Genomic DNA, 26606 nt, shown 5'->3' with positions numbered 1-26606 from the left:
CTGCTGGGAAATCTCATCATATTCTTAGTCATTTCATGCAATCCTCACTTACACACCCCCATGTACATATTCTTGCTGAACCTTTCACTCATAGACATTTCTTTCACCTCAAATGTTTTACCTAATTTGCTACAAATTCTTCTCACACAACAAAATAACATTTCATTCTTGGGGTGTATGACTCAAATGTATGTTTTTGTGTCCTTGGCTGCCAGTGAATACTTTCTCCTGACGGCCATGGCATATGATCGTTATGTTGCCATCTGTGATCCCCTTCATTACATTGCCCGAATGAGCAGGAAACACTGTGCTGGGCTTATAACTGCAGCATTCACTGTTGGGTTTGGTGAATCCATGGGCCATCTTGTACTTATATCTAAACTATCATATTGTGCTTCCCATCTTATTAACCATTTTTTCTGTGATGTCACACCATTGCTAAAACTTTCCTGCAGCAGCACTTTTAGTGTGGAACTTTTTATTTACATTGTAGGGACATTGCTGGGTTTCAGTTCCTTCCTCCTTACTCTGACCTCATACGTATTTATCATCTCTGCTATCCTGAAAATACAATCCTCAGAGGGGAGACAAAAAGCCTTTTCTACCTGTGCTTCTCACCTGACCTGTGTGATGACCCTTTATGGGACAGTTATTTGCCTGTATATGAGACCCACCACAAGTTATTCCCTGGAAAGAGACAAGTATTTCTCACTGCTGTACATTGCCCTGGGCCCTGTGCTAAATCCTCTTATTTACACACTGAAAAATAGAGAATTTCTATCTTCTCTAAATAAAATGATGCAAAGATGTCACCAGTTCATAGCAGTCAATAAAACTTCAGTCTAAACATCCTATGTGGAAAATTATTGTTGGGACCCATAGGGTTAAACTGCCCCTATGGCTTTAAACCTTACCCCTTCCTAGTTTACACTGTTACTGGGAAAAGACCCATGTATCTAGTTCATCCTTTGTCCTTATACCTTATTGGTTATTTGGCTTGACTCTCTTGCACTCTCATATAGTGTTTAGCAGAAGGGTGTGTCTTCCTCTTTGGCTGCCTCTGTGTCTCAGGAACAGGTCACTGAGCCTGGGATCATAATAGGCCACAGTAAAGCCTTATTGCCCTGGAATTACCATCTACTCTGGTGAAGTCGGGGACAAGGACCCCATGAATGAGGACTATCCAGAATAGCAGAATACCGTAAGAGAACTCTCTAGGAGAGTGAGATAGAGAGAACTAGATAGCAAGAGCAGTTCAGGCTCCAACCAGGAGGTTAGCTGGAAGTACCCTTCCACACAGGCAATGTTGCCTTATCTTAGGGCCACAATTAGGCATATATTTATGATATGTAAGCCTTTGTGGCCCAGACCTCTGTTCAAGCCTCCCAAAAATAGTGAACTTAATAGTAAACCTTAATCTTCTCTTCACATTGCATGCCATTTGCTGGGTTCCTGGACCCAATGCCTAGAACCAGTAGTAGTAAGGACTCGAATTATTGGTAATACAGAAAAATACAATTAATCGTAAGAAGCCTTGTTTTAATGCTCTGTCTGCTTTATTTAATCTTCCATTATTACAGCACATAGAGCATAAGTCATGGAAGATGAATATCCTATAGACAATTTGTGATACTTGTGTTGTCAGTAATAGAGGCCGCCTTGGAATATTTGTACAGCTTAGCATAACTTTTAGAGAAGATCTATTTTTGAGAAGCATCATGAACATTTAAGTTGCTATGCCAAACATTTTATCAATGGGGCTCCCAGTAAGGGCCATTCCCCTAGTTAGAGAACCATTGATTAAGGTGTATGCAGAAGAACACAATCTTTATTGTGATAAAATTAATAATTGTTTCATGTTTTCAATGTCAAAATGTTATAGTTGTTTGGCTGTATATTAGTACAGCTTGCTGTAGCCTTTGGGGGACAATGTGAATGTTTCAATGCAAGAGTCTTAACAAAGAAATAACGTATAATGAGGAATCACTGAAACATTAGTTCATCCCCTTAGTAAGAATCCCACTAGAGATGCTGAGAAATAGCTATGAAAACATGTGCTGTAAAGATCCCAAATAACAAGAATGTTATCATTTACCTACAAGAAATTAATAGCTAAACATAATGTAAACCACCCTTTGCCAATAAATGGGAAATTGAATTAAAGTTATCACTCACACAATGGGAAAAAATTTGCCAAAATAATACCAAAATATTTATATCTACGAAATTACAAGAACTTAATTATAAAATTTTATCAAGATGGTATTATACCCCAGAAAAACTAAAAACATATGGACAATGTATCAGATATTTGCTGGAGGTGCAATTCAGAGAGAGGATCATATAAACACATCTGGTACAAATGTAAAAAACGTGATCCACATTCAAAAAGTAATTGACCAAATATTTCCAAACAAAATTATACTGAACTCACCAGCAGTAATGCTACTCTATGATACTAATAGAAATAAAAGAATTACGCTTCCATTAATTAAATATATAATAACTACGGCCAAAGCGATTATCCCACGAAAATGGAAAACAACAGAACCACCAACAATACAAGAGTGGTTACAATTACTAAATGAAACTAAAAATATGGAAGTTTATATGGAGTCAATTGCTTATAAATTAGGAAATCTACTCAAACACTTCAAAAATTCGAGGCCCTGGTCTGAGTATGTTGACCAGAACAATTGAAGCCAAGAAATCGCTCTTAGGGGCTGATTTACTAATCCACAAATCCGAATCCCGAATGAGAAAAAATCTGATTGGAAACGAACAATTTGCGACTTTTTCGTATTTTTTCGTCGCCATCGCGACTTTTTCGTAGCCGTTACGACTTACGCGAATTGTCACGACTTTTTCATAGCCATTACGACTTGGGCGAATTGTCGCGACTTTTTCGTATTGAGCGCTCGCAAACGGCGGGCAAACCTTTCCGATTTTTTCGCGACGGCGGTGAAAAAGTTGCGACAATTCGCGCAAGTCGTAATGGCTACGAAAAAGTCACGACAATTTACAAAAAAGTTGCGACGCCGACAAAAAAAATCGCAAAATACCGATCATTACGAAAAAAACGCATTCGGACGCTTTCGATCCGTTCGTGGATTAGTAAATCGGCCCCTTAGAGTTGCATTTCTAATTGAAAGTCCTAAATATATGAAGAAATATACTAAATTATGTATATTGAACATCTGGAATTTTATTTCTAGATAAACTCTAGTATACAACTGAAATATGTCTCTGAATCCTACCTAAAGTATTAGTCACATTATAATACTGTTACATTTTAACAAAGTGATGTTATGTTATTTTATGTTTTCTTACATATTTTTTTATGTACATAAATTTACTTACCCTTTATTTCCTTCCCTTTTCTTTTGTAACCTTTTTACCTGTGAAAAACAAAATAAAAAGTAAATTGAAAAAAAAAAAGAAAACGTACTGGAATGCCTTGAAAGGATAGAGATCTTTAACAGCTTACAGTGCTAATAAATAACATGATATATACAAATTGTGGCTCTGTAAGGGACTGTGCCAACTTTACCAGTCCATACCACTCAAGATGGTAAAAAAAACTGTTGGAATGAACCAGAACAACATGGAGATAATCTGCCTGGGAGAATGAACCACAATTCCTTCCAATCACTGTGCAAAGATGATATGTACTTAGCACAACAAAGTGGCAGTTGCGATTGCTGCTAAAGGTGGTTCTACCATGTATTGATTGAGGAGGGTGACACTTATGTAGCCAAAACCTTGCTAAAATATAAAACTACTTTACCTGTCTCCACAAATGATTAAAAAACCAAAAAAAATACACACTACCCTCAACAAACAACAACGATATTAATCAGTATATGGTAACAAGTAAACTGTACAATTGCAGATTTCATTCAAGGGCTCTAAAATGTAGAAAAGTCCAAGGAACCAAGTCGGCCAAATAACATTTCGCTCACTCCAATAGAAGAAATCAGCATTACAAACATTATAATACGAAGGAGTCTTATACATGTGAACTTCTTTAGCCAAGTGGGCCGCTGCGAGTGCCCATACAGGCTATGGGACATGGCCACCGCAAACACCAACAGACAATAACATACAGTCGGCTCATCGACTCTAGAAATACCAACAATCTAACATTAATACGGGAAAGAGTGGGAAAAGCTCTTTAATAGAAAACCAAACAAACAACCCAACAACCTCAACTAAAAAAACCACAAAAAAAAATCCATAACCCCAAATACAACTAAAACAGAAAGCCACAAAAACAAAATACACCGACACTGCATAAAACACATACCTAATCCAAAGCCAAACACACAACAACCGCACCACAAACAAAAAAAAACATAACACAAAAAAACCAACAACCCACTCCCACCACCCACTCGTAGTGTTCCACACTTCTAGACTTACATGGGAAACTAGACCCAAAAAAACAAAAAAATGACTGAATGAATGAATTGTGAACAACTAATACCCAACACTGTCAGCCGCGCCCCAGCAATCAACACCCCAAGACCTAGCATAACCATCAACCACAAGGACAATTAAAGAAGATGCAAAGTCAACGATACGAGGCACACAAACTCGCCTCCATACAAATAACACAAACAGTACATATCTCGACTATGCAGCAAAAGTCGCGCAGAATGGACACTAATGATGGCCCGCAGAAGAATCAGAAGACCTCAACATGCTACATCCTCGTACAGAAAACAACATAATACAAAAGAGAAACATATGCTCAAGATGAGACGTGATGGGGTTCCTATAAGAGGGTCCCATTACCAATAACATTACAGAATCCTGAATTAAACCTGTTGAAATATCGTTTCCAGAGCTTTTTCCCTGGAGAGATATTTATCATAAAGATACCAGATTCCACAAGCTGCAGTTATTATAGATAATGAGCTGATTATTGTGTATTCTCTGAGGAATTCCCTGTGTCTCACTGGTTATATAAACTGGGTTCCTAAAGAGACCGGCAGACTCTGTGCCCCTGCATGGAAGAACCTTCTGCTCCTCAGGCTGAGCAAAGACAAGAATATATGATTTATGTATTTGCACAATAAAAGATATGAAAAGGAGCACTGAAAGGTTAGAATTCGGGTAAGTAAAGACAACAGTTTGGGTTCATAGAAGAACTTTTGATTACTATTCCCTGAAATACAAGATACATAATCTGTGGAAAAGAATTTAAAAATAAAGAATGTAGGGCAAGCTTTTGTATTTATTAATTTCCTGATATTTATATAGCACCAACACATTATACACAGCAGAATACTGAGCTTAGATTAGGAACCAACATTCAGTACAGACAAGAGGGACACAACCAGAAGCCTGGAAGCTGGATATAACATTTGTTGCACAGGAAACCAACTCATTTAAAATAATAATATTATGAATGGAAACTGATTCTTTCTAAAAACAATAAAAAGTCTTAGTTTCAAAGTGACTCTAATAAGTACAGTGTCATTTAATTTGCTGATGTTACAAAGCAAACAATGCACAGGGAATGTCTTAGGAGCAGAAATAACAAACAACACAATTCAGTTACAAACCCCACTGGGCGCCATTTTGCTGCTTCTGCCATGAGCAGTAGGTCTTAAAACTGACTCAGCCAGACATCCATATTTGAGCTACACAACTGTAAAAACTACTCCTGCAAAATGTATCCATAAAGATTTTGGAAATCCATACTCTACATGTCTAGACCAATCGGGTTAAGATGTACCTCTTGATGTATCTCTATCCAACTCTCTGCAACTCCCCACAGTTGAAAGGAACCTTTCACCACTGTTGTTCCTTTTCCAGCTCCTTAATTTGTCAGATGCCACTGGCAAATTATGAAAGATCATTAAGGGCTGGAAGACTCCTTATAATAGGAAACCATTGACAAATTAAGGAGCTGGAAAAGGAATGACAGTGAGGGAAGGTTCCATTCAACTGTGTTACCTGTGCATCGAATGCCCTTGAGTTTGACCAATGCCAGCCATTTTTTACAAACCCTATCATATGTCTGGTATTGCTTGACAAGGATTGGGAGACCAACTATATCAATTCCCGAAAACAATGTTCCACAGGTGGACAGGCACACGCCAACCCTCTCTCTCTCCGCATAGGGGGCTCCGAATTTTGCTGAACTGAGAATGAGAAAGGGAGTCAGCTGTGCGATTGTTCACCCGAAGAACATGTTTGGCATTGAACCATATATTGAGGCATAAACAGTTAAGTAAAAGCTCCCTCAGAACTTTTAAAACAGGGACGGAAGAAGAGGTTTGATGGTTTATCACCTGAACAATGCTAGCGTTGTCACACCCAAATGTAACCCATTTATCTCCTAACTGTTCCTCCCAGATTAAAACAGAAACAAAAGTTGGAAAAAGATCTAATAGACTCATTTTCTAAACCAAGTCAGATTCCGACTTCTCCTCTGGCCATTTGGTTGTGCACCATTGGCCTCTGAAAAAAGAGCCTTTGCCAGCACTGCCTGCAACATCAGTATAAAAGTTGAGTTCAACATTAGATGCTTCAGTTTCTTGCCAACCGTTCTACTATTGAACTCTGCCAGGAATTGTTGCCATATTGCAACATCATTTCTCATCACTTTTGACAAGTGGGTGAAGTGACGAGGGGCTAAAACACCTTTTGTTGCTGTCGAGAGTTTTCGCCAAAAGGCCCTTCCTATGGGGATAACCCTAGTTGCATTACTAATAATGATTGCAATCGGTAACCTTCCTAGCCATTCTTGCCCTGTCATAGAAGTCATGTATTAAATTTCAGAAAGAAGATAGTAGATGGGAGCATTGGTTTCATGTGGACCTACAGATTATCTAAGTAATGAATCACTAGGATGCGTTAAAACCAGCGCTATTTATACCATGCCATATTAGCCATACATGCCATTACTTTCAGAAAACTACCGTTCTGAAAATGCCCATTTTCCTGTAAACTGGAGGATGCATCACTCTGGGGCCAACACAGACTTGAATAAATCCCACTGCAAAGTCCATATTGTGTTGCCAAAAGCTCATTAACTGTACTTTTCTATAATTACCGCCTGCCCCAAGTAGGTGTTAATTTTCGCACAGACTAATGCGATATTTAGCGCGTCTACGTGTTTGTGAATCATGCGTTAGTGTTATTTCTGCATGCAAATTAATGCAATGCAGTAAAATTAATGCATTCGGTTGCGTGCTATTTAACACACGCGATATGTGACTTAACGCATGCGATAATACTTTAGATAATCACGTTTTCTTCACGTCTATTTTAATGCAAAAAAAAGCATGTGATAAGTGTTATTCCACTGCAAAAAGTTGCTCAAAACCTCAAAATAATAACATGATATGGCACATCCCATAGGAAGGCCCATATCCATGAAACATTTTTCTTCAAAATAGCAGATGAGTAAGTGAAAACATTGATGATGGACTGGGAGAAGCTTAAAGTTTACCTGCCTTTATTTTGGGCACTATACAAGCTACTCATATAATTGATTAATACCAGAAGCAACAAAAGGGGCTGTAATTGTGGCCTAACAGGAGTCACAGGGATAGACTGCTCCTACATGGGGTCTTGTCTAACCTCATGTCCCCATGTGTTTGGCTCTGATGGAGAAGGCGATAATTGCATTAAACCTAGCAAGAACTTCATGTAATATGCTACAAGTGGTTCATAATACTTGTAGAAGGTGCAGACATTGCAGAAGTTGTTATCAACTGGCTAAACACTAAATGGTGCTCCATCTACACCATTAATGAGGTCAGTGGCATTACCCTGCCCGCTTCTGCCTTCCTTAACATGTCGGTGTCCATGCTCAAGATAACAGCTGTCCTTATCAACATTAGCAGGTTGGTGCCAGCTGTTATTAGCGTGCTGCTGAAGCTGTGGACTCCATCTGACTCTACCGCGGGAAGGTGTCACAGCTTGAGGCTCCGGGGTTGGTGTCCAATGTTGCCTTGCTGGGCTGATGCTTCTCCTACTCACCCTGGAAACTACTGCAGCTCATCCCCTCTTGGTGGCCCCTGCAGGGTTGGGACTTGCTCCTCCTCCTGCCGCTCCTAGATGATCAGGTAAGTCAGGCTGAACTGACCTGGTCTGCACTTCCAGCACACACTGAATCCAGTCACATTCTTATTTTGCATTCTGCTTTCCTCACTTTGTTGAGGATATTCTCCAAATGTTGTCACGTCACTGAATTAGTCCAGGTGGATGGAGCTAATAGCCAAGGTGGGATGTAGGTGTGAATGAAAGCTGAAGCTGCCAAATCCCTTTGCTCCTCAGAAAACAGTATGTAATGAGAATGAAAAATTACATTGATACTTGTGGTCCAATCAGAGTAAAGGAAAGACATAGTAGCTAATGCGATTGGTCCCAGCAACTATGGCCCAACCCCTCCCAAGTGTGGTGGTTACTGGGCTGCCAGGAACAGAATATTATCTACATGGCCATGCCTGCAACATTTGCCAACAGGATAATTTGGGCAACCAGCAATGTCCAACAGTATAAGAGACAAAATAAAATATCTGGAGTGAATGTGTGAGCTTCTCTATTTATATACAGTATAGTTCACATGTCATTTTTTTTAATTGCTTTTATACAGAGAAATAAAGACTTGAAAAATGACCTTAAGAAATGTCTATGAAGATTTTTGGTAATCCTTTCAAAGTAACTCCACAGCATTCACACCTCTGTGAGTTTCAGATGTCACCTTCTGAAGAGTTACACAGTGCCATTGTGATTGGATTAGTGGAAGAGTATATATGCTGAGGACTTCCCATACCAGTCTGTTTAACTGAAGAAGCTGCTCGGATGAGTAGTGAAACGTCTTCAATGATTACCAAACAAGTCCAGTTGCTTTAGATTTATTTATACTAGATATGGCCTTAGGAAATGTTTCAGGATTCATCATCCAAGGGTTCTCTGATACTCCTGAGCTTCATATCTCTCTTTTTGTGCTATTCCTTGGAATCTATCTCATCATTCTGCTGGGAAATCTCATCATATTCTTAGTCATTTCATGCAATCCTCACTTACACACCCCCATGTACATATTCTTGCTGAACCTTTCACTCATAGACATTTCTTTCTCCTCAAATGTTTTACCTAATTTGCTACATATTCTTCTCACTCAACAAAATAACATTTCATTCTTGGGGTGTATGACTCAAATGTATGTTTTTGCATCCTTGGTTGCCAGTGAATTCTTTCTCCTGACGGCCATGGCATATGATCGTTATGTTGCCATCTGTGATCCCCTTCATTACATTGCCCGAATGAGCAGGAAACACTGTGCTGGGCTTATAACTGCAGCATTCACTGGTGGGTTTGGTGAATCCATGGGCCACCTTGTCCTTATATCTAAACTATCATATTGTGCTTCCCATCTTATTAACCATTTTTTCTGTGATGTCCCACCATTGCTACAACTTTCCTGCAGCAGCACTTTTAGTGTGGAACTTTTAATTTACATTGTAGGGACATTGCTGGGTTTCAGTTCCTTCCTCCTTACTCTGACCTCATACATATTTATCATCTCTGCTATCCTGAAAATACAATCCTCAGAGGGGAGACAAAAAGCCTTTTCTACCTGTGCTTCTCACCTGGCCTGCGTGATCACCCTTTATGGGACAGCACTTTGCCTGTATTTGAGACCCACCACAAGTTATAACATTAAAACTGACAAATTTTTTTCCCTTCTGTACATTGCCCTGGGCCCTGTGCTAAATCCTTTTATTTACACACTGAAAAATAGAGAATTTCTATCTTCTCTAAATAAAATGACGCAAAGATGTCACCAGATCATAGCAGTCAATAAAACATCAGTCTAAACATCCTACTTGGAAAATTATTGTAGGGACCCATAGGGTTAAACTACCCCTATGTCTGTAAACCCTACCCCTTCCTAGTTTACACTGTTATTGGGCAAAGACCCATGTATCTAGTTATCCTTTTTACTTGTACCTTATTGGTTATTTGGGTTGACCACACCTCTTGCACTCTCATATAGTGTTTAGCAGGAGGGTGTTCCTCTTTGGCTGACCCCGTGAATGAGGACTATCAAGAATAGCAGAATACCGTAAGAGCACTCTCTAGGAGAGTGAGGTAGAGAGAATTAGATAGCAAGAGCAGTTCAGGCTCCAACCAGGAGGTTAGCTGGAAGTACCCTTCCACACAGGCAATGTTGCCTTATCCTAGGGCCACGGTTTACTGTACACAGCTACAGTGAGTTGTACTAGCTCCACAGGTAACTTCCATCTAGCGAAGGCCCATCCATGACATTTGCTGGCACCATGGAATTTGCAAAAAGTGCCTAGAACCAGAAGTAGTAGGGAATTAAATCATTGGTAATACAGAAGAATACAATTAATCTTGGCCTGGACCTTAAGAAGCCTCCTGTTGATGCTCTGTCTGCTCTATTTCATCTGCCTTTATTACAGCATAGAGCTGGAAAGTGAACATCCTATAGACAGTTTGTGATATTTCTGTTGTCATTAATAGAGAATATTTGTACAGCTTAGCGTAACATATAGAGAAGATCTATTTTTGAGAGGCATCATGAACATTTAAGTTGCTATGCCAAACATTTTATGAACGGGCCTCCCAGTAAGGGCCATTTCCCTAGTTAGAGAACCATTGATTAAGGTGTATGCAGAAAAACAATCTTTATTGTGACAAAATGAATAATTCTATGATGTTTTCAATGACAAAATGTTATAGTTTGGTTATGTGTAAGTACAGCTTGCTGTAGCCATAGGGGACAATGTGAATGTTTCAATGCAAGAGTCTTAACAGAGAAATAACGTATAAGGAGGAATCACTGAAACATTAGTTCATCCCCTTAGTAAGAAGCCCACTAGAGATGCTGAGTAATAGCTATGAAAACATGTGCTGTAATGCCTTGAAAGGATAGAGATCTATAACTGCTTACAGTGCTAATAAATAATATGATATATACACATTTTGGTTCTATAAGGGACTGTGCAAACTTTTTCAGTCCATACCACTCAAGATGGTAAAAAAACTGGTGGAATGAATCAGAACAACATGGAGATAATCTGCCCGGGAGAATGGACCACAATCACTTCCAATCACTGTGCAAAGATGATACTTGTACAACAAAGTGGCAGTTGTGATTGCTGCTAAAGGTGGTTCTACCGTGTATTGATTGAGGAGGGGGACACTTATGTAGCCAACACCTTTGCATAGTTAACTCTTCTGTCTCATGATTAAAAAAAATGCACCTTCAAGCACCAACTTTGTTATGTTAATAAACTGTAACAATGCAGATTTTCTTTCAAGGCTCTAAAATGTAGAAAAGTATACTTGTGTGTCCTTATCACATTAAAATTATTAGAGGGTTTACTGCCCATGTAGCTTTCTTTAGCAAGTGGCCCTGCGAGTGCCCATACAGGCTAATGGGGTGGGGTACAGTGTATGCTTAGTACAACATTAACATTAATAGGAAGGGAGTGTGACAATTTAAAGTAAAGTGTGTTCCCTTTGTACCTTTGGACTGATGACTGATGATGAATTGTGTATACACACTAGTCAGGGGCCCAGATCAACACCAGAACCTGCAATCACCAAAGGAAATTTAGAGATCAAAGTCAAGATAGAGGCCAAATCAGTTACAATAAACAAAAGTAAATATTCAGCTTTGCAGTCGGAGTTGGACTAATGTGGGGAAAGAATCAGGATCAACATGTATTGTACAGCCTACAAAGGAACTTGCTCAATGGGTGATGGGGTTCCTATAAGAGGTCCCATTACCAATAGCATTACAGAATCCTGAATTAAACCTGTTGAAATATCATTTCCAGAGCTTTTTCCCTGGAGAGATATTTATCATAAAGATACCTGATTCCACAAGCTGCAGTTATTATAGATAATGAGCTGATTATTGTGTATTCTCTGAGGAATTCCCTGTGTCTCACTGGTTATATAAACTGGGTTCCTAAAGAGACCGGCAGACTCTGTGCCCCTGCATGGAAGAACCTTCTGCTCCTCAGGCTGAGCAAAGACAAGATCTATCTGACTAATGTATTTGTATGATAAAAGATATTAAAAGGAGCACTGAAAGGTTAGAATTCAGGTAAGTAAAGACAAGAGTTTTGGTTCATTGAAGCACTTTTGACTACTATTCCCTGAAATACAAGATACATATTCTGTGAAAAAGAATTTTAAAATAAAGAATGTAGGGCAAGCTTTTGTATTTATTAATTTCCTGATATTTATATAGCACCAACACATTATACACAGCAGAATACTGAGCTTAGATTATCAACCAACATTCAGTACAGACAAGAGGGACACAACCAGAAGCCTGGAAGCTGGATATAACATTTGTTGCACAGAAAAATATTATTATGAATGGAAACGGATTCTTTCTAAAAACAATAAAAAGTCTTAGTTTTAAAAAGACACTAATAAGTACAGTGTCATCTAATGTGTCATCTAAAGTTACAGTTGATATCAAAGCAAACAATGCACAGGGAATGTCTAGGGGAATCCTTACTCTACATGTCTAGACCAATTGGGTTAAGATGTACCGCTTGATGTATCTCTGTCCAACTCTCTGCAACTCCCCACAGTTGAAAGGAACCTTTCACCACTGTTGTTCCTTTTCGAGCTCCTTAATTTGCCAGATGCCTCTGGCAAATTATAAAAGATTATTAAGTGCTGGAAGACTACTTATAATAAGAAACCATAGACAAATTAAGGAGCTGGAAAAGGAATGACAGTGGGGGAAGGTTCCTGATACTCTTCATGTTGCTCCTAGATTGTCCAGGTAAGTCAGGCTGAACTGACCTGGTCTGCACTTCCAGCACACACTGAATCCAGTCCCAGCCTTATTCTGCTTGCCTCACTTTGTTAAGCATATCCTCCAAAGCGCGGTCACGTCACTGAAACAGACTAATGGAGCTAATAGTGAAGGTGGGATGAAGGTATGAATGTTGAAGTTGAAGCTGCCAAATCCCTTTGCTCCTCAGAAAATGGCATGTAATAAGAAATGACACTGATACTTGTGGTCCAATCAGAGTAAAGGAAACACATGGGAGCTAATGCGATAAGTCCCAGCAGCCATGGCCCAACCCCTCCCAAGTGTGGTGGTTACTGGGCTGCCTGGAACAGAATATTATCTACTTAGCCATGCCTGCAACATTTGCCAACAGGATAATTTGGGCAACCAGCAATGTCCAACAGTATAAAAAGACAAAATATGTACATATGTGAGCTACTCTATTTATGTATAGTAACATATGTATATTTTTTTATTAATTACTTTCAAACAGAGAAATAAAGACTTGAAAAATGACCTTAGGAAATATTTCAGGATTCATCATCCAAGGATTCTCTGATACTCCTGAGCCTCAAATCTCTCTTTTTGTGCTATTCCTTGGAATCTATCTCATCATTCTGCTGGGAAATCTCATCATATTCTTAGTCATTTCATGCAATCCTCACTTACACACCCCCATGTACATATTCTTGCAGAACCTTTCTCTCATAGACATTTCTTCCACCTCAAATATTTTACCTAATTTGCTACATATTCTTCTCACTCAACAAAATAACATTTCATTCTTGGGGTGTATGACTCAAATGTATGTTTTTGCATCCTTGGCTGGCAATGAATTCTTTCTCCTGACGGCCATGGCATATGATCGTTATGTTGCCATCTGTGATCCCCTTCATTACATTGCCCGAATGAGCAGGAAACACTGTGCTGGGCTTATAACTGCAGCATTCACTGGTGGTTTTGGTGAATCCATGGGCCATCTTGTTCTTATATCTAAACTATCATATTGTGCTTCCCATCTTATTAACCATTTTTTCTGTGATGTCACACCCTTGTTAAAACTTTCCTGCAGCAGCACTTTTAGTGTGGAACTTTTATTTTACATTGAAGGGATCTTGGTGGTTTTCAATTCTTTCCTCCCTACTCTGACCTCATACATATTTATCATCTCTGCTATCCTTAAAATACAATCCTCAGAGGGGAGACAAAAAGCCTTTTCTACCTGTGCTTCCCACCTGGCCTGTGTGATAACCCTTTATGGGACAATATTTTGCCTGTATATGAGACCCACCTCAAGTTATAACATAAAAACTGACAAGTTCTTTGCACTGCTGTACATTGTCCTGGGCCCTGTACTAAATCCTCTTATTTACACACTGAAAAATAGAGAATTTCAATCTTCCCTAAATAAAATGATGCAAAGATGTCACCAGTTGATGGCAGTCAATAAAATTCAGTCTAAACATCCTACATGGAAAATTATTATATAGTATCAAAATAAAAACATATTCTATGACACAGTGTAGCTTTGACTCAGCTCTTGATCAGTAAGTGGGCACTAATGTATGACCAAAGTAAATGCCTTTTCACCTGAATAATGTCATCTGGGGTACCCAGAAATATAAAAGATTTTGAAATAATGTGTTAAATGCAGTTACACAATATAAGAACAAAAAACCAAATATTTAGGGTGATATATCTTCTATCTTATGAGATACGTAGTTGGTAAGGTAGAATTCCAGCTGGTTCCCCCATGAACTATTTCATGTAATGGATGTCCTTGATTGATTAGTTACATAAATACTGTCTTAAATGTCCCATTATGTTACCACTTGAGAGTGTGATGGTTTTATAACCACAACCCTTGCTTAGTTAGGATGGCCCACAACAGGAAAGGGTGATCTCCTCAACATATATAACAATTTAGTTCATCATCTTGAAGAAGACCCAGATATATTTGACAGATGCTGGAGAAGTTGTTGGGAAAAGGGCTCTCTGGCTAAAATTTTTTGGACTGGCCAAAAATCTTTCTATGAAACAATTGTAAAATGTAATTTTGATCAATAACATCCCCCAGAACTCTTGAAAAATATGGTGGATAAACCCATATTCCCAGTCTTACAAAACTGACTAGTGTTTTGTTACTTATATTTTAACTGCAGCCTGAGGATTTATAAGCCTTTGATGGAAGTTATACTTAACCATATTATAGAATAGTAGGAATTAACAATCAATAGATGTATTATAGATTTATGCAAACTTGTGGGAACTAATCCTAGAATTACTAGGCTGACTGAGTGGGATAAAGAGTAATGACACTAACGACAGAATCCTGGGATGGGAAAAAGGAAAAATGACATTGAATATCTGTACTTGTTAAATTATTTTATTGTTTTTTAAGTTTAATTGGGCATCTTCTTTGGCTTGACGACGTACAGTATGTAATATAATAATATAACATAACGTAACTTGGAGGCTCTTTAAATATAAGATCCCATTTAAGAATTGGAGTCCAAAACTACACTGCAAATTTTAGAAAAGGCCTTACCAGCTTTTTTTTTTATTATTTTTTATTTCTTGATGAAGCAAATTGTCAACAACATTTGTTACAATTACGCAATGAAAGTTCAATAAAATGGTACAACAGAAAAGATACAAGTCGTGTCTTGTTTCATTTACAAAGTTTTTAAATCAGTTATAGCTTCACCGATTTTATGCATGTCAAAAAAAAAAACCAAACCAATAATGGTAATAAAGAAAATGGAAAGAAAAGAAAAAAAAAAGAAAGGAAGAGAGGGAGAGAGAGAGAGCATAGCAATGCAAAACATGTATGTATATCGTTATTTATAAAGCGCTACTTATGTACGCAGCGCTGTACAGTAGAATACATTAATACAAACAGGGGGTTAAGGATAATGGATAGATACAAAGTACAACAATAAATACAAATAAATACAAGATACAGTTGCAATAAGAGTCAGAAACACAAGATGAAGGAGGTCCCTGCCCTGTAGAGCTTACAATCTATATGGGAGGGGTAACTAACAGACACAAATGGGCAAATATAAGTGCTGTAGGTCACAGTGGGTGACATTACAATATAAGTGCCAGTTCTCAGATCAGGTGCTGAGTGAGTGCTCCAAAAGGGAGTCTTTAACCTTAGTTTTAAAAAGACTGGGGGAGGATTCTCTCCGGAGGAAATCAGGGAGGGCATTTCCAATGTGAGGGGCAGCAGGGCAGAAAGGGTTAAGGTGGGAAACAGCAGTAGTAGTGGGAGGTGCAACCAAGCAGTTGCTCTGCGAGGAACGAAGGAGTTGGCCAGGAACGTATGGAGACACAAGGGAAGAGATGTAGTGAGGAGCAGAGGAATGGAGGGCTTTGAAGGTTAAGAGAAGGAATTCATAAGATATTCTTTGTTTAATAGGGAGTCACGATAAGGACTTTAGCAGGGGAAGGGCCTGAACTCTCCTGGATGAGAGGAGGAGAATTCTGGCAGCAGTGTTTAATATAGACTGTAGGGGGGAAATATGGGAGTTAGGGAGGCCGGTTAATAGCAGGTTGCAGTAGTCAAGTCGGGATAACATATAAAAGAAACATATGAAACATATAAAAGAAAATAGAAAATAGGCACTAAACAAGAGATAAAAATGAAAGAGAGCACTACTGGCTCTTTAGGTGTATAAATATAACCCAGGACGTAAATAAATATTAGTTAGCTTAAGGAATAACCAATTCTATAACCATTTATGGGTTTATCTGATAACTCAGTAATTCGTGGGGAGGTAAATTCAAAGATGGTTTAGTGAGAAAAATCTGAGTTGCTTTTATCTGAGTATTTACTAGAATTCCAAGGGTCCCATTTAGCGTGGTATTTATGCAAGAGGTGGTTGTTCCTAGCATTATAGTATTCCATAATGCTGTTATTGTTGATTAATGCTGAGATTTCCTCTAGTGTAGGGATTTGATATTGATTTCCAGTAGTAGTCGGGAGGCTGCTAAGATATGAATTATCAAGCACTTTTTGTTCCACGAGATATGATCCAAATCTAGATTTAGGAGAGCAGTTCTGGGAGAGAGGGTGATTTTGAGTATTTCTGTCAAGAGTGAAAATATTAAGGGCCAGAACTCCCAAAGCTTGTGGCAATCCCACCATTTATGAATGAAAGTTCCCACCTGGTTGCAGTTTCTCCAACATTTATTTGATGCAGTGGCCAGGCCTTACCAGCATTGTAAAGTAGAAGGATGACCTTCTCCTCCCATGAATCTATACCCCTAATAAATATTGCAGTGGCTGGCTGGCATTGTTTGCAATTATCTACAAGTACCCACAGGTCCTTCTGCGTAACAGATTTGCCCATTATGGCTGCATATTTATTCATCCCTGGGACATTATGTTATATTTATTAGAAAAAACAGATTATCAGATTATAACACTTTCTTAAATATTTTAATTACATCGGTATCTCTTTAATCCATAGGTACCATACCATATGAACGAGAGTCTGAGAAAGTCAGAAAAAGATGCCTTTCTTTTTCTCTATTTTCCTTGTCTCTGTGGAACAAATTCTAGCCTTCTATATGTATTGCCCAGTCACGTGACTCTTTCAGCCATGTTTTACGAATTTTTAACTATTTTTTAGATAGCACATGAGTTTTCTGTCTCATGATTAAAAAAAAATAAAAAAAAATTGCACCTTCAAGCACCAACTTGATGTAAATAAACTGTAAAAATGCAGATTGAAACATTTTCATTCCAGGCTATAAAATGTAGAAAAGTCCAAGAAGAGAGTCAACACTTGTGTGTCCATGATAATGACACGTGACAATATTTTTTGCAAATTTTGTTCTTGCTGCTAATGCCGAAACGACTAAATCAGCCGTGAATCAATGCCTGCCAAAAAATTTTGCTCAACACTACAGAACATACAATCACAGGAAATTTAGAGATCAATGTCAAGATGGAGGCCAAATCAGTTAAAATACACAATAAGTAAATATTCAGCTTTGCCATCAAATCTGGACTAATGTGGGAAAAGAATCCGACCAGTCCGACCCTGGGTGATGAGGTTCCTATAAGAGGTCCCGTTACCAATAACATTACAGAATCCTGAATTAAACCTGTTAAGTTTACAGAAATATCATTTCCAGAGCTTTTTCCCTGGAGAGATATTTATCATAAAGATACCAGATTCCACAAGCTGCAGTTATTATAGATAATGAGCTGATTATTGTGTGTTCTCTGAGGAATTCCCTTTGTCTCACTGGTTATATAAACTGGGTTCCTAAAGAGACCGGCAGACTCTGTGCCCCTGCATGGAACAACCTTCTGCTCCTCAGGCTGAGCAAAGACAAGATCTATCTGACTAATGTATTTGTATGATAAAAGATATTAAAAGGAGCACTGAGAGGTTAGAATTCAGGTAAGTAAAGACAACAGTTTGGGTTCATAGAAGCACTTTTGATTACTATTCCCTGAAAGATACATATTCTGTGAAAAAGAATTTTAAAATAAAGAATGTAGGGCAGATTTTACAAAAAAGGTAAGATTTTGTATTTATTAATTTCCTGATATTTATATAGCACCAACACATTATACACAGCAGAATACTGAGCTTAGATTAGGAACCAACATTCAGTACAGACAAGAGGGACAAAACCAGAAGCCTGGAAGCTGGATATAACATTTGTTGTACAGGAAACCAACTCATTTAAAAAAATATTATTATGAATGGAAACTGATTCTTTTTAAAAGCAATAAAAAGTCTTAGTTTTAGAGGGACTCTAATAAGTACAGTGTCATCTCATTTGCTGAAGTTACAGTTGATATCAAAGCAAACAATGCACAGGGAATGTCTAGGGGTTCAGATTTGAAGCAGAAATAACAAACAACACAATTCTGTTACAAACCCCACTGGGCGCCATTTTGCTGCTCCTTTCTGCCATGAGCAGTAGGTCTTAAACCTGACTCAGCCAGACACACCCATATTTGTGCTACACAACTGTATAAACATAAGAACTACACAACTGCTAAATGTATCCCCAAAGATTTTGAAAATCCATACTCAACGAGACCAATTGGGTTAAGATGTACCTCTTGATGTATCTCTATCCAACTCCCTGCAACTCCCCACAGTTCAAATGAACCTTTCACCACTGTCATTCATAGTAACTCGTTGGTTTGGGGGCACTGAGAGCAACATCCAAGGGGTTTGTAAGAAACATGTTGCTCGGAAGCCACTGGTTGGGGATGACTGATCTAGGTAATGAATCATAGTTTCAATACCTGCTTCCTGTCATGTGGACCACAGCAAAAAGGTGCTAAAAAACCTCAAAATAATAACATCATATGGCACATCCCATAGGAAGGACCATATCTATGAAGCATTTTTGTTTAAAATAGCAGATGAGTAAATGGAAACACTGATGATGGACTGGGAGAAGCCTAAAGGCTGATTCAATGTTAGACTTCGCTAGCAATGCACCAGCTCCAGCAAGCCTGACCAGATCTAGAGCCCTATCAAAGGATGCACAATGTACCCTAGTCTCATCTTTATCTATCCCGTCATTCACAAAACTGTTCTCAGCAAAGTATAGATGATGAATTAGACAGCACTTACCTGCGTTATTTATTTTTGGGCACTATACCAACTACTGGTACTCATATAATTGATTAAAACCAGAAGCAACAAAAGGGGCTGTAATTGTGGCCTAACAGGAGTCACAGGGATAGACTGCTCCTGTACGGGGAACCTGTCTTGTCTAACCTCATGTCCCCATGTGTTTGGCTCTGATGGAGAAAGAGGTAATTGCATTTAACCTAGCAAGTACTTCATGTAATATGCTACAAGTGGTTCATACTTCTTGTAGAAGGTGCAAATGCAGCAAAAGTTGTTATCAGCTGGCTAAACACTAAATGGTGCTCCATCTACACCATTAATGAGGTTAATGGCATTGGCCCTCACACTTCTGCCTTCCTTAACATGTCAGCGATTGGAGGAGCCAATCTCGAGATAGCAGCTGTCCTGATCCACATTAGCAGGTTGGTGCTGCTGAAGCTGCAGACTCTGTCTGACTGTACCTCTCTTTGTGCAGGAAGGTCTCAAAGCTTGAGGCTCCGGGGTTTGCATCTGGTGTTGTCTTGCTGAGCTGTTGTTTCTCCCACTCTCCCTGGAAACCAATGCATCTCATCCCTTCTTGGTGGCCCCTGCAGGGCTGGGACTTAGGTGCTCCGGAGGATGTGACCTGATATTCCTCCCGCCACACCTAGACGGTCCGGGTAAGTCAGGCTGAGCTGACCTGGTCTGCGCTTCCAGCACACACTGAATCCAGTCACAGCTTTATTCTGCAAATGCTTTCCCCACTTTGTTAAGGATATCCCCCAAAGTGTCATCACGTCACTGAAATAGACCAGCTGGATGGAGCTAATAGCCAAGGTGCAATACAGGTGTGAATGAAAGCTGAAGCTGCCAAATCCCTTTGCTCCTCAGTAAATGGCATTTAACGAGAAATGACATTGATACTTTAGTCCAATCAGAGTAAAGGAAAGACATGGGAGCTAATGTGATTGGTCCCAGCAGCCATGGCCCAACTCCTTCCAAGTGTGGTGGTTACTGGGCTGCCTGGAACAGAATATTATCTACATGGCCATGCCTGCAACATTTGCCAACAGGATAATTTGGGCTACCAGCATTGTCCAACAGTATAAAAGACAAAATATAATATCTTTTTTTAAAGGTGAATTTTTATTGCATTTATACATAAATCAAACAAAAATAAAAGATATAATCAATGCTATACAATTGGTTGCAGTGAATCAATAACAATGTTGTAATATGGTGACATTACCGGTACAATATTTACTAGAGTAGTCTATTATTGGTGGGAGGTAGGTAGGCCAAAAGGTACAATAGTGTAGCTAGTATTTGCCTACATTAGAAGTAAAAAGTCCAAAGGGTCAGGTTTGCACCAGTCTGCCCATACTCTCTCAAATTTGTCTACGGCTGCATGTGCTTCATATATATGTTTGAAGAGCAGGAGGGCACTATCTACACACTGTCTCCAAAAGTTTAGAAAGAGCATCCAGTGCATAATCACTGTCTTTTTTGCATAGATCATAAGAGTGCAGTGTCTAATCCTGGCCACATTAGTAGGTATTATATCATCAATGACCCTTAGTAGGCAGACCACAGGGTCTACTATTTGGGTGATGCCCAGTTCCTGGGCCAGGGTCTCCATTATATCCTTCCAAAATCTCTTTATAGGGGGGCATAACCAGATCATATGTATAAAGTTGGCAACTGATGTTATTTCATTGAGGCAGAGATCATCTAGCCTTTTACCAATTCTTAACAGCTTTAGAGGGGTAATGTACACCTGGTGGAGAAGTTTATATTGTATAAGCCTGTCTTTTATTGAGATTAGATAGTCATTGGCAGTGTCTACAGCTTCCTCCCATTGTTCTTCTTGTAGGTCTGGAATGGCCTGCATCCAGAGATGATATGCAAGAGAATCGATCCTTTGGAAGGAGGTCGGCCAGTTTTTGAGGCCTAATTGTGACCAGTATACGATATCAGGTAGATCGTAGAGGTGTGGAAAGAGTGAGGAAGGAAATGGCAGGAGGGGACCCAGCAGTTGTAGGACAATTGTCCATGCTTGGACATGCAGTGGAGTTATAAGGGTGTCTGGGAGAGTGGTCATATCAGAGGAGTACCTATAGGGGTAGGTTTCCAGGCCAAGTGAATGGAGGATAGAAGCTTGGAGAAGCATATTAGGATTGTAGGGATTAGGTGAGAGACACCAGTGTAGACAGAATATCTGAGAAGTCAAATAATAGAAACAGAAATGGAGAAGCGCTAGCCCCCACTTTGGTTATAGGGAAAGTCAATCTCACCCAGGAAATGCGAGGTGTCTTATTTGCCCATATAAATGAGTTAATTATTTTATTTAGCTTCTTAAAGAGAGAGCAGGGGAGGATAAACGGGGTGTTGTTAAATATGTAAAGACATTTTGGTAGATATATCATTTTAATGATGTTCACTCGCCCCCACAGAGAAAGTGGTAACTTCACCCAGTTCTTGATTGTCAGAGAAAGGGAGTTCATTAGAGGGTCCAAGTTGAGCTGTATGAATGAGTGCGGGTCTGTGTGTATCTACACCCCCAAGTATTTAAATGATGTTACCTTGTTTCGAGGTGTATTTGGTAGAGCCTTCATCTCTGGGATGGGATCAATGTGGCAAAGTTGGGACTTGTCCCAGTTAATTTTCAGCCCAGAGTACCTGCCAAATTCTGAATAACCTCTAGGTGAGTAGACAGCGAGTTTTCTGGGTCTGCTAACTATACCAGTATGTTCTCTGACACCTTCTCAGTATTGGTGCATTGAAATCCTTTTATATCTGGATTGTTTCTTATTGTGATGGCCAGGGGCTCAAAATATAATATCTGGAGGACACATGAGCTACTCTATTTATGTATAGTTAACATATGTATATTTTTTTTAATTACTTTCATACAGAGAAATAAAGACTTGAAAAATGACCTCAGGAAATGTTTCAGGATTCATCATCCAAGGGTTCTCTGATACTCCTGAGCTTCGTATCTCTCTTTTTGTGCTATTCCTTGGCATCTATCTCATCATTCTGCTGGGAAATCTCATCATATTCTTAGTCATTTCATGCAATCCTCACTTACACACCCCCATGTACAGATTCTTGCTGAACCTTTCATTTACAGACATTTCTTTCCCCTCAAATGTTTTACCCAATTTGCTACATATTCTTCTCACACAACAAAATAATATTTCATTCTTGGGGTGTATGACCCAAATGTATGTTTTTGTGTCCTTCGGTGCCACTGAATTCTTTCTCCTGACGGCCATGGCATATGATCGTTATGTTGCCATCTGTGACCCCCTTCATTACATTGCCCGAATGAGCAGGAAACACTGTGCTGGGCTTATAATTGCAGCATTCACTGTTGGGTTTGGTGCAACAGTTGGCTTTTTTGTACTTTTTTCTAAACTATCATATTGTGCTTCCCATCTTATTAACCATTTTTTCTGTGATGTCACACCATTGCTAAAACTTTCGTGCAGCAGCACTTTTAGTGTGGAACTTTTAATGTACATGGAAGCTATATTGCTGACTTTCAATGCCTTCCTCCTTACTCTGATCTCATACATATTTATCATCTCTGCTATCCTGAAAATACAATCCTCAGAGGGGAGACAAAAAGCCTTTTCTACCTGTGCTTCTCACCTGGCCTGTGTGATAACCCTTTATGGGACAGTACTTTGCTTGTATATGAGACCCACCACAAGTTATTCCCTGGAAAGAGACAAGTATTTCTCACTACTGTACATTGCCCTGGGCCCTGTGCTAAATCCTCTTATTTACACACTGAAAAATAGAGAATTTCAATCTTCCCTAAATAAAATGACGCAAAGATGTCACCAGGTGATGGCAGTCAATAAAACTTTGGTCTAAACATCCCACTTGGAAAATACTATATAATATCAAAATAAAAACATATTCCATGACAGTGTAGCTTTGACTGTCAGTAATTGGGCACTAATTGATGGCCTAAGTATCCCACATTTACACCTGAATAATGAAATCTGTGGTACCCAAAAAGATAAAAGATTTTGAAATAATGTGTTAGATGCAGTTACTCAATATTTGAACAAGAACAAAATATTTTAGGGTCAGATAAAAGTCTTATGAGATAAATAGTCGGTAAGGTAGAATTCCAGCTGGTTGTGCAATGAACTATTTAATTTAGTGGATGTCCTAGATCAGTGATCCCCAACCAGTGGCTCGGTGCCAACATGTTTCTCCCCAACCCCTTGGATGTTGCTCTCAGTGCCCCCAAACCAGGGAGTTATTTTTGAATTCCTGACTTGGGGGCAAGTTCTGGTTGCATAAAAACAAAATTTCCTACAAAATAAAGCCCCCTGTAAGCTGATAGGGTGCATAGAGGCCCCTAATAGCCAATCACAGCCCTTATTTGGCTCCTCCATGAACTTTTATGGTGCTTGTGTTGCTCCCCAAGTCTTTTTACATTGACTGTGGCTCACGAGTAAGAAAGGTTGGGGACCCCTGTCCTTGATTGATTAATTACATAAATACTGGCTTAAATGTCCTGTTACGTTACCACTTGAGAGTGTGATTGTTTTATAACAACAACTCTTGCTTATTTAGCATAAACCACAACAGGAAAGGCTGATCTCGATATATATAACAATTTATTTGAAGAAGACCCAGATATATTTGACAGATGCTGGAGAGGTTGTTGGGAAAAGGTCTCTCTGCCAAATATCATTTTTGGACTGCACAAAAAACTTTCTAATGAACAATTGTAAAATGTAATTTTGATAGATAACATCCCCCCAGAGCCCTTGAAAAATATGGTGGATAAACCCATATTCCCAGTCTTACAAATCTGACTAGTGTTTTGTTACTTATATTTTAACTGCAGCCAAAAATTTATAAGACTTTCATGGAAGTTATAGTTAACCATAGCAGGAATGAACAATCAATAGATATATTATAGATTAATGCATACTTGTGGAACCTAATCCTAGAATTTCTTGACTGACTGAGTGGGATAAAGAGTAATGACACTAATGACCAAATCCTGGGATGGAGAAAATGACATTCAAGTAATATCTGTACTTATTAAATTATTTTACTGTTTTTAGTTTAATTGGGCATCTTCTTTGGCTTGACGACGTACAGTATGTAATATAATAATATAATATAACATGTAACTTGGAGGCTCTTTAAATCAATAAGATCCCATTTAAACAATGGAGTCCAAAACTGCACTGCATATTCTAGAAAAGGCCTTACCAGCTTTGTAAAGTAGAAGGATGACCTTCTCCTCCCATGAATCTATACCCCTTATAAATATTGCAGTGGCTGGCTGGCATAGGTACCATACCATATGAACAAGAGTCAGAAAAAAGTGCCTGGCTAAAAACGGACTAAGCTTTCTTTTTTTCTATTTTCCTTGTCTCTGTGGAACAAATTATAGCCTTCATGTGACTCTTCAGCCATGTTTTAGCAGTTTTTAACTATTTTCTGAATAGTGTGTGTATAATTGACATATACAATAACAAGTATGGCTGAAGTTGGGCTAAAGTGAGCTAAATTAGGCCTATATTTATAATATGTAAGCCTTTGTGGCCCAGACCTCTGTTCAAGCTTCCCAAAAATATTGAACTTAATAGTAAACCTTAATCTTATCCACACAGTCCATGACTTTTGCTGGCTCCATGGAATTTGTAAAAAGTGCCTAGAACCGGAAGTAGTAGGGACTCAAATTATTTGTAATACAGAAGAATAAAATTAATCTTGGCCTGGGCCTTAAGAAGCCTTGTGTTGATGCTCTGTCTGCTCTATTTCATCTTCCATTATTACAGCATATAGATCATAAGTCAAGGAAGATGAATATCCTATAGACAGTTTGTGATATTTGTGTTGTCAGTAATAGATGCTGCCTTGGAATACTTGTACAGCTTAGCATAACATTTAGAGAAGATCTATTTTTGAAAGGCATCATGAACATTTAAGTTGCTATGCCAAAACATTTTATGAATGGGCCTCCCAGTAAGGGCCATTCCCCTAGGTAGAGAACCATTGATTAAGGTGTATGCAGAAAAACAATCTTTATTGTGATAAAATTAATAATTGTTTGATGTTTTCAATGACAAAATGTTATAGTTGTTTGGCTATATATAAGTACAACTTGCTGTAGCCATAGGGGACAATGGGAATGTTTCAATGCAAGAGTCAATGCGTATGCCATCCCACCGGTGATTTACATTCTACCCGGTGGGATGGCATTGCAGGGAGATTAGACCCTGCAACAATGGAGATTTGTCATATGACAAATCTAATGTCCCCGTGTGTCACAGCCCTAAGGGACTGTGCCAACTTTATCAGTCCATGCCCCTCAAGATGGTAAAAAAACTGAACAACATGGAGATAATCTGCCCGGGAGAATGGACCACAATCACTTCCAAACACTGTGCAAAGATGATATGTACTTAGCACAACAAAGTGGCAGTTGTGATTGCTGCTAAAGGTGGTTCTACCATGTATTGATTGAGAAGGGGGGCACTTATATACCCAACACCTTTGCATAATTAACTCTTCTGTCTCATGATTTAAAAAAAAAAAATTAAAAAAAAATTGCACCTTCAAGCACCAACTTTATGTAAATAAACTGTAAAATGTAGAAAAGTCCAAGGAGAGAGTCAATACTTGCGTGTCCATGAAGAATTTGATCACATAAACATTATTAGAGGGTTTACTACCCATGTGAATGTCTTTAGCAAGTGGCCCTGCGAGTGCCCATACAAGCTAATGGGGTGGGGTACAGTGTATGCTTAGTACAACATTAACATTAATAGGAAGTGAGTGTGACAGTTTAAAGTAAAGTCTGTTCCCTTTGTGCCTTTGGACTGATGACTGATGATGAATTGTGTATACACACTAGTCAGGGGCCCAGATCAACCCCAGAACATTAGTGATGAGTGGATCTGTCCCGTTCTGCTTCACCGAAAAAGTAGTAAATCTTTTTCAAATCTTTTCAAAGATTCACGGATCGGCGAAAATGACGCGCAACAAAAATAACTGTCAATTTTTTGCAGTGCGCCTCAAAAAAATGACACGTGACAATATATTTTGTGATATTTTTTTTTTGCCGCCAATTGCCGCAAATCCATGCCTGCCCTGGTGGGCCCTGCACCCCCCTGTGCGACCCTGGGTGACGAGGTTCCTATAAGAGGTCC

General features: G+C 38.9%; 1 protein-coding gene across 1 annotated transcript; it reads left to right on the top strand.

Moving 5' to 3' along the window:
* Nucleotides 1-84: 84 nt before the first annotated feature.
* Nucleotides 85-21364, top strand: LOC108648080 (olfactory receptor 1019-like; the record flags this gene model as incomplete). The annotated part of the gene is made up of 2 exons (XM_031906476.1): nucleotides 85-735; nucleotides 21284-21364. Coding segments are annotated over 2 exons (732 nt in total), but the record flags the coding sequence as incomplete, so codon positions are not given.
* Between the last annotated feature and the right edge of the window lie 5242 nt (nucleotides 21365-26606).

This window comes from Xenopus tropicalis, chromosome 7 (genome assembly GCF_000004195.4).
Source record: "Xenopus tropicalis strain Nigerian chromosome 7, UCB_Xtro_10.0, whole genome shotgun sequence".
NCBI lineage: Eukaryota > Metazoa > Chordata > Amphibia > Anura > Pipidae > Xenopus > Xenopus tropicalis.
This window is presented reverse-complemented; position numbering and strand designations above follow the sequence as displayed.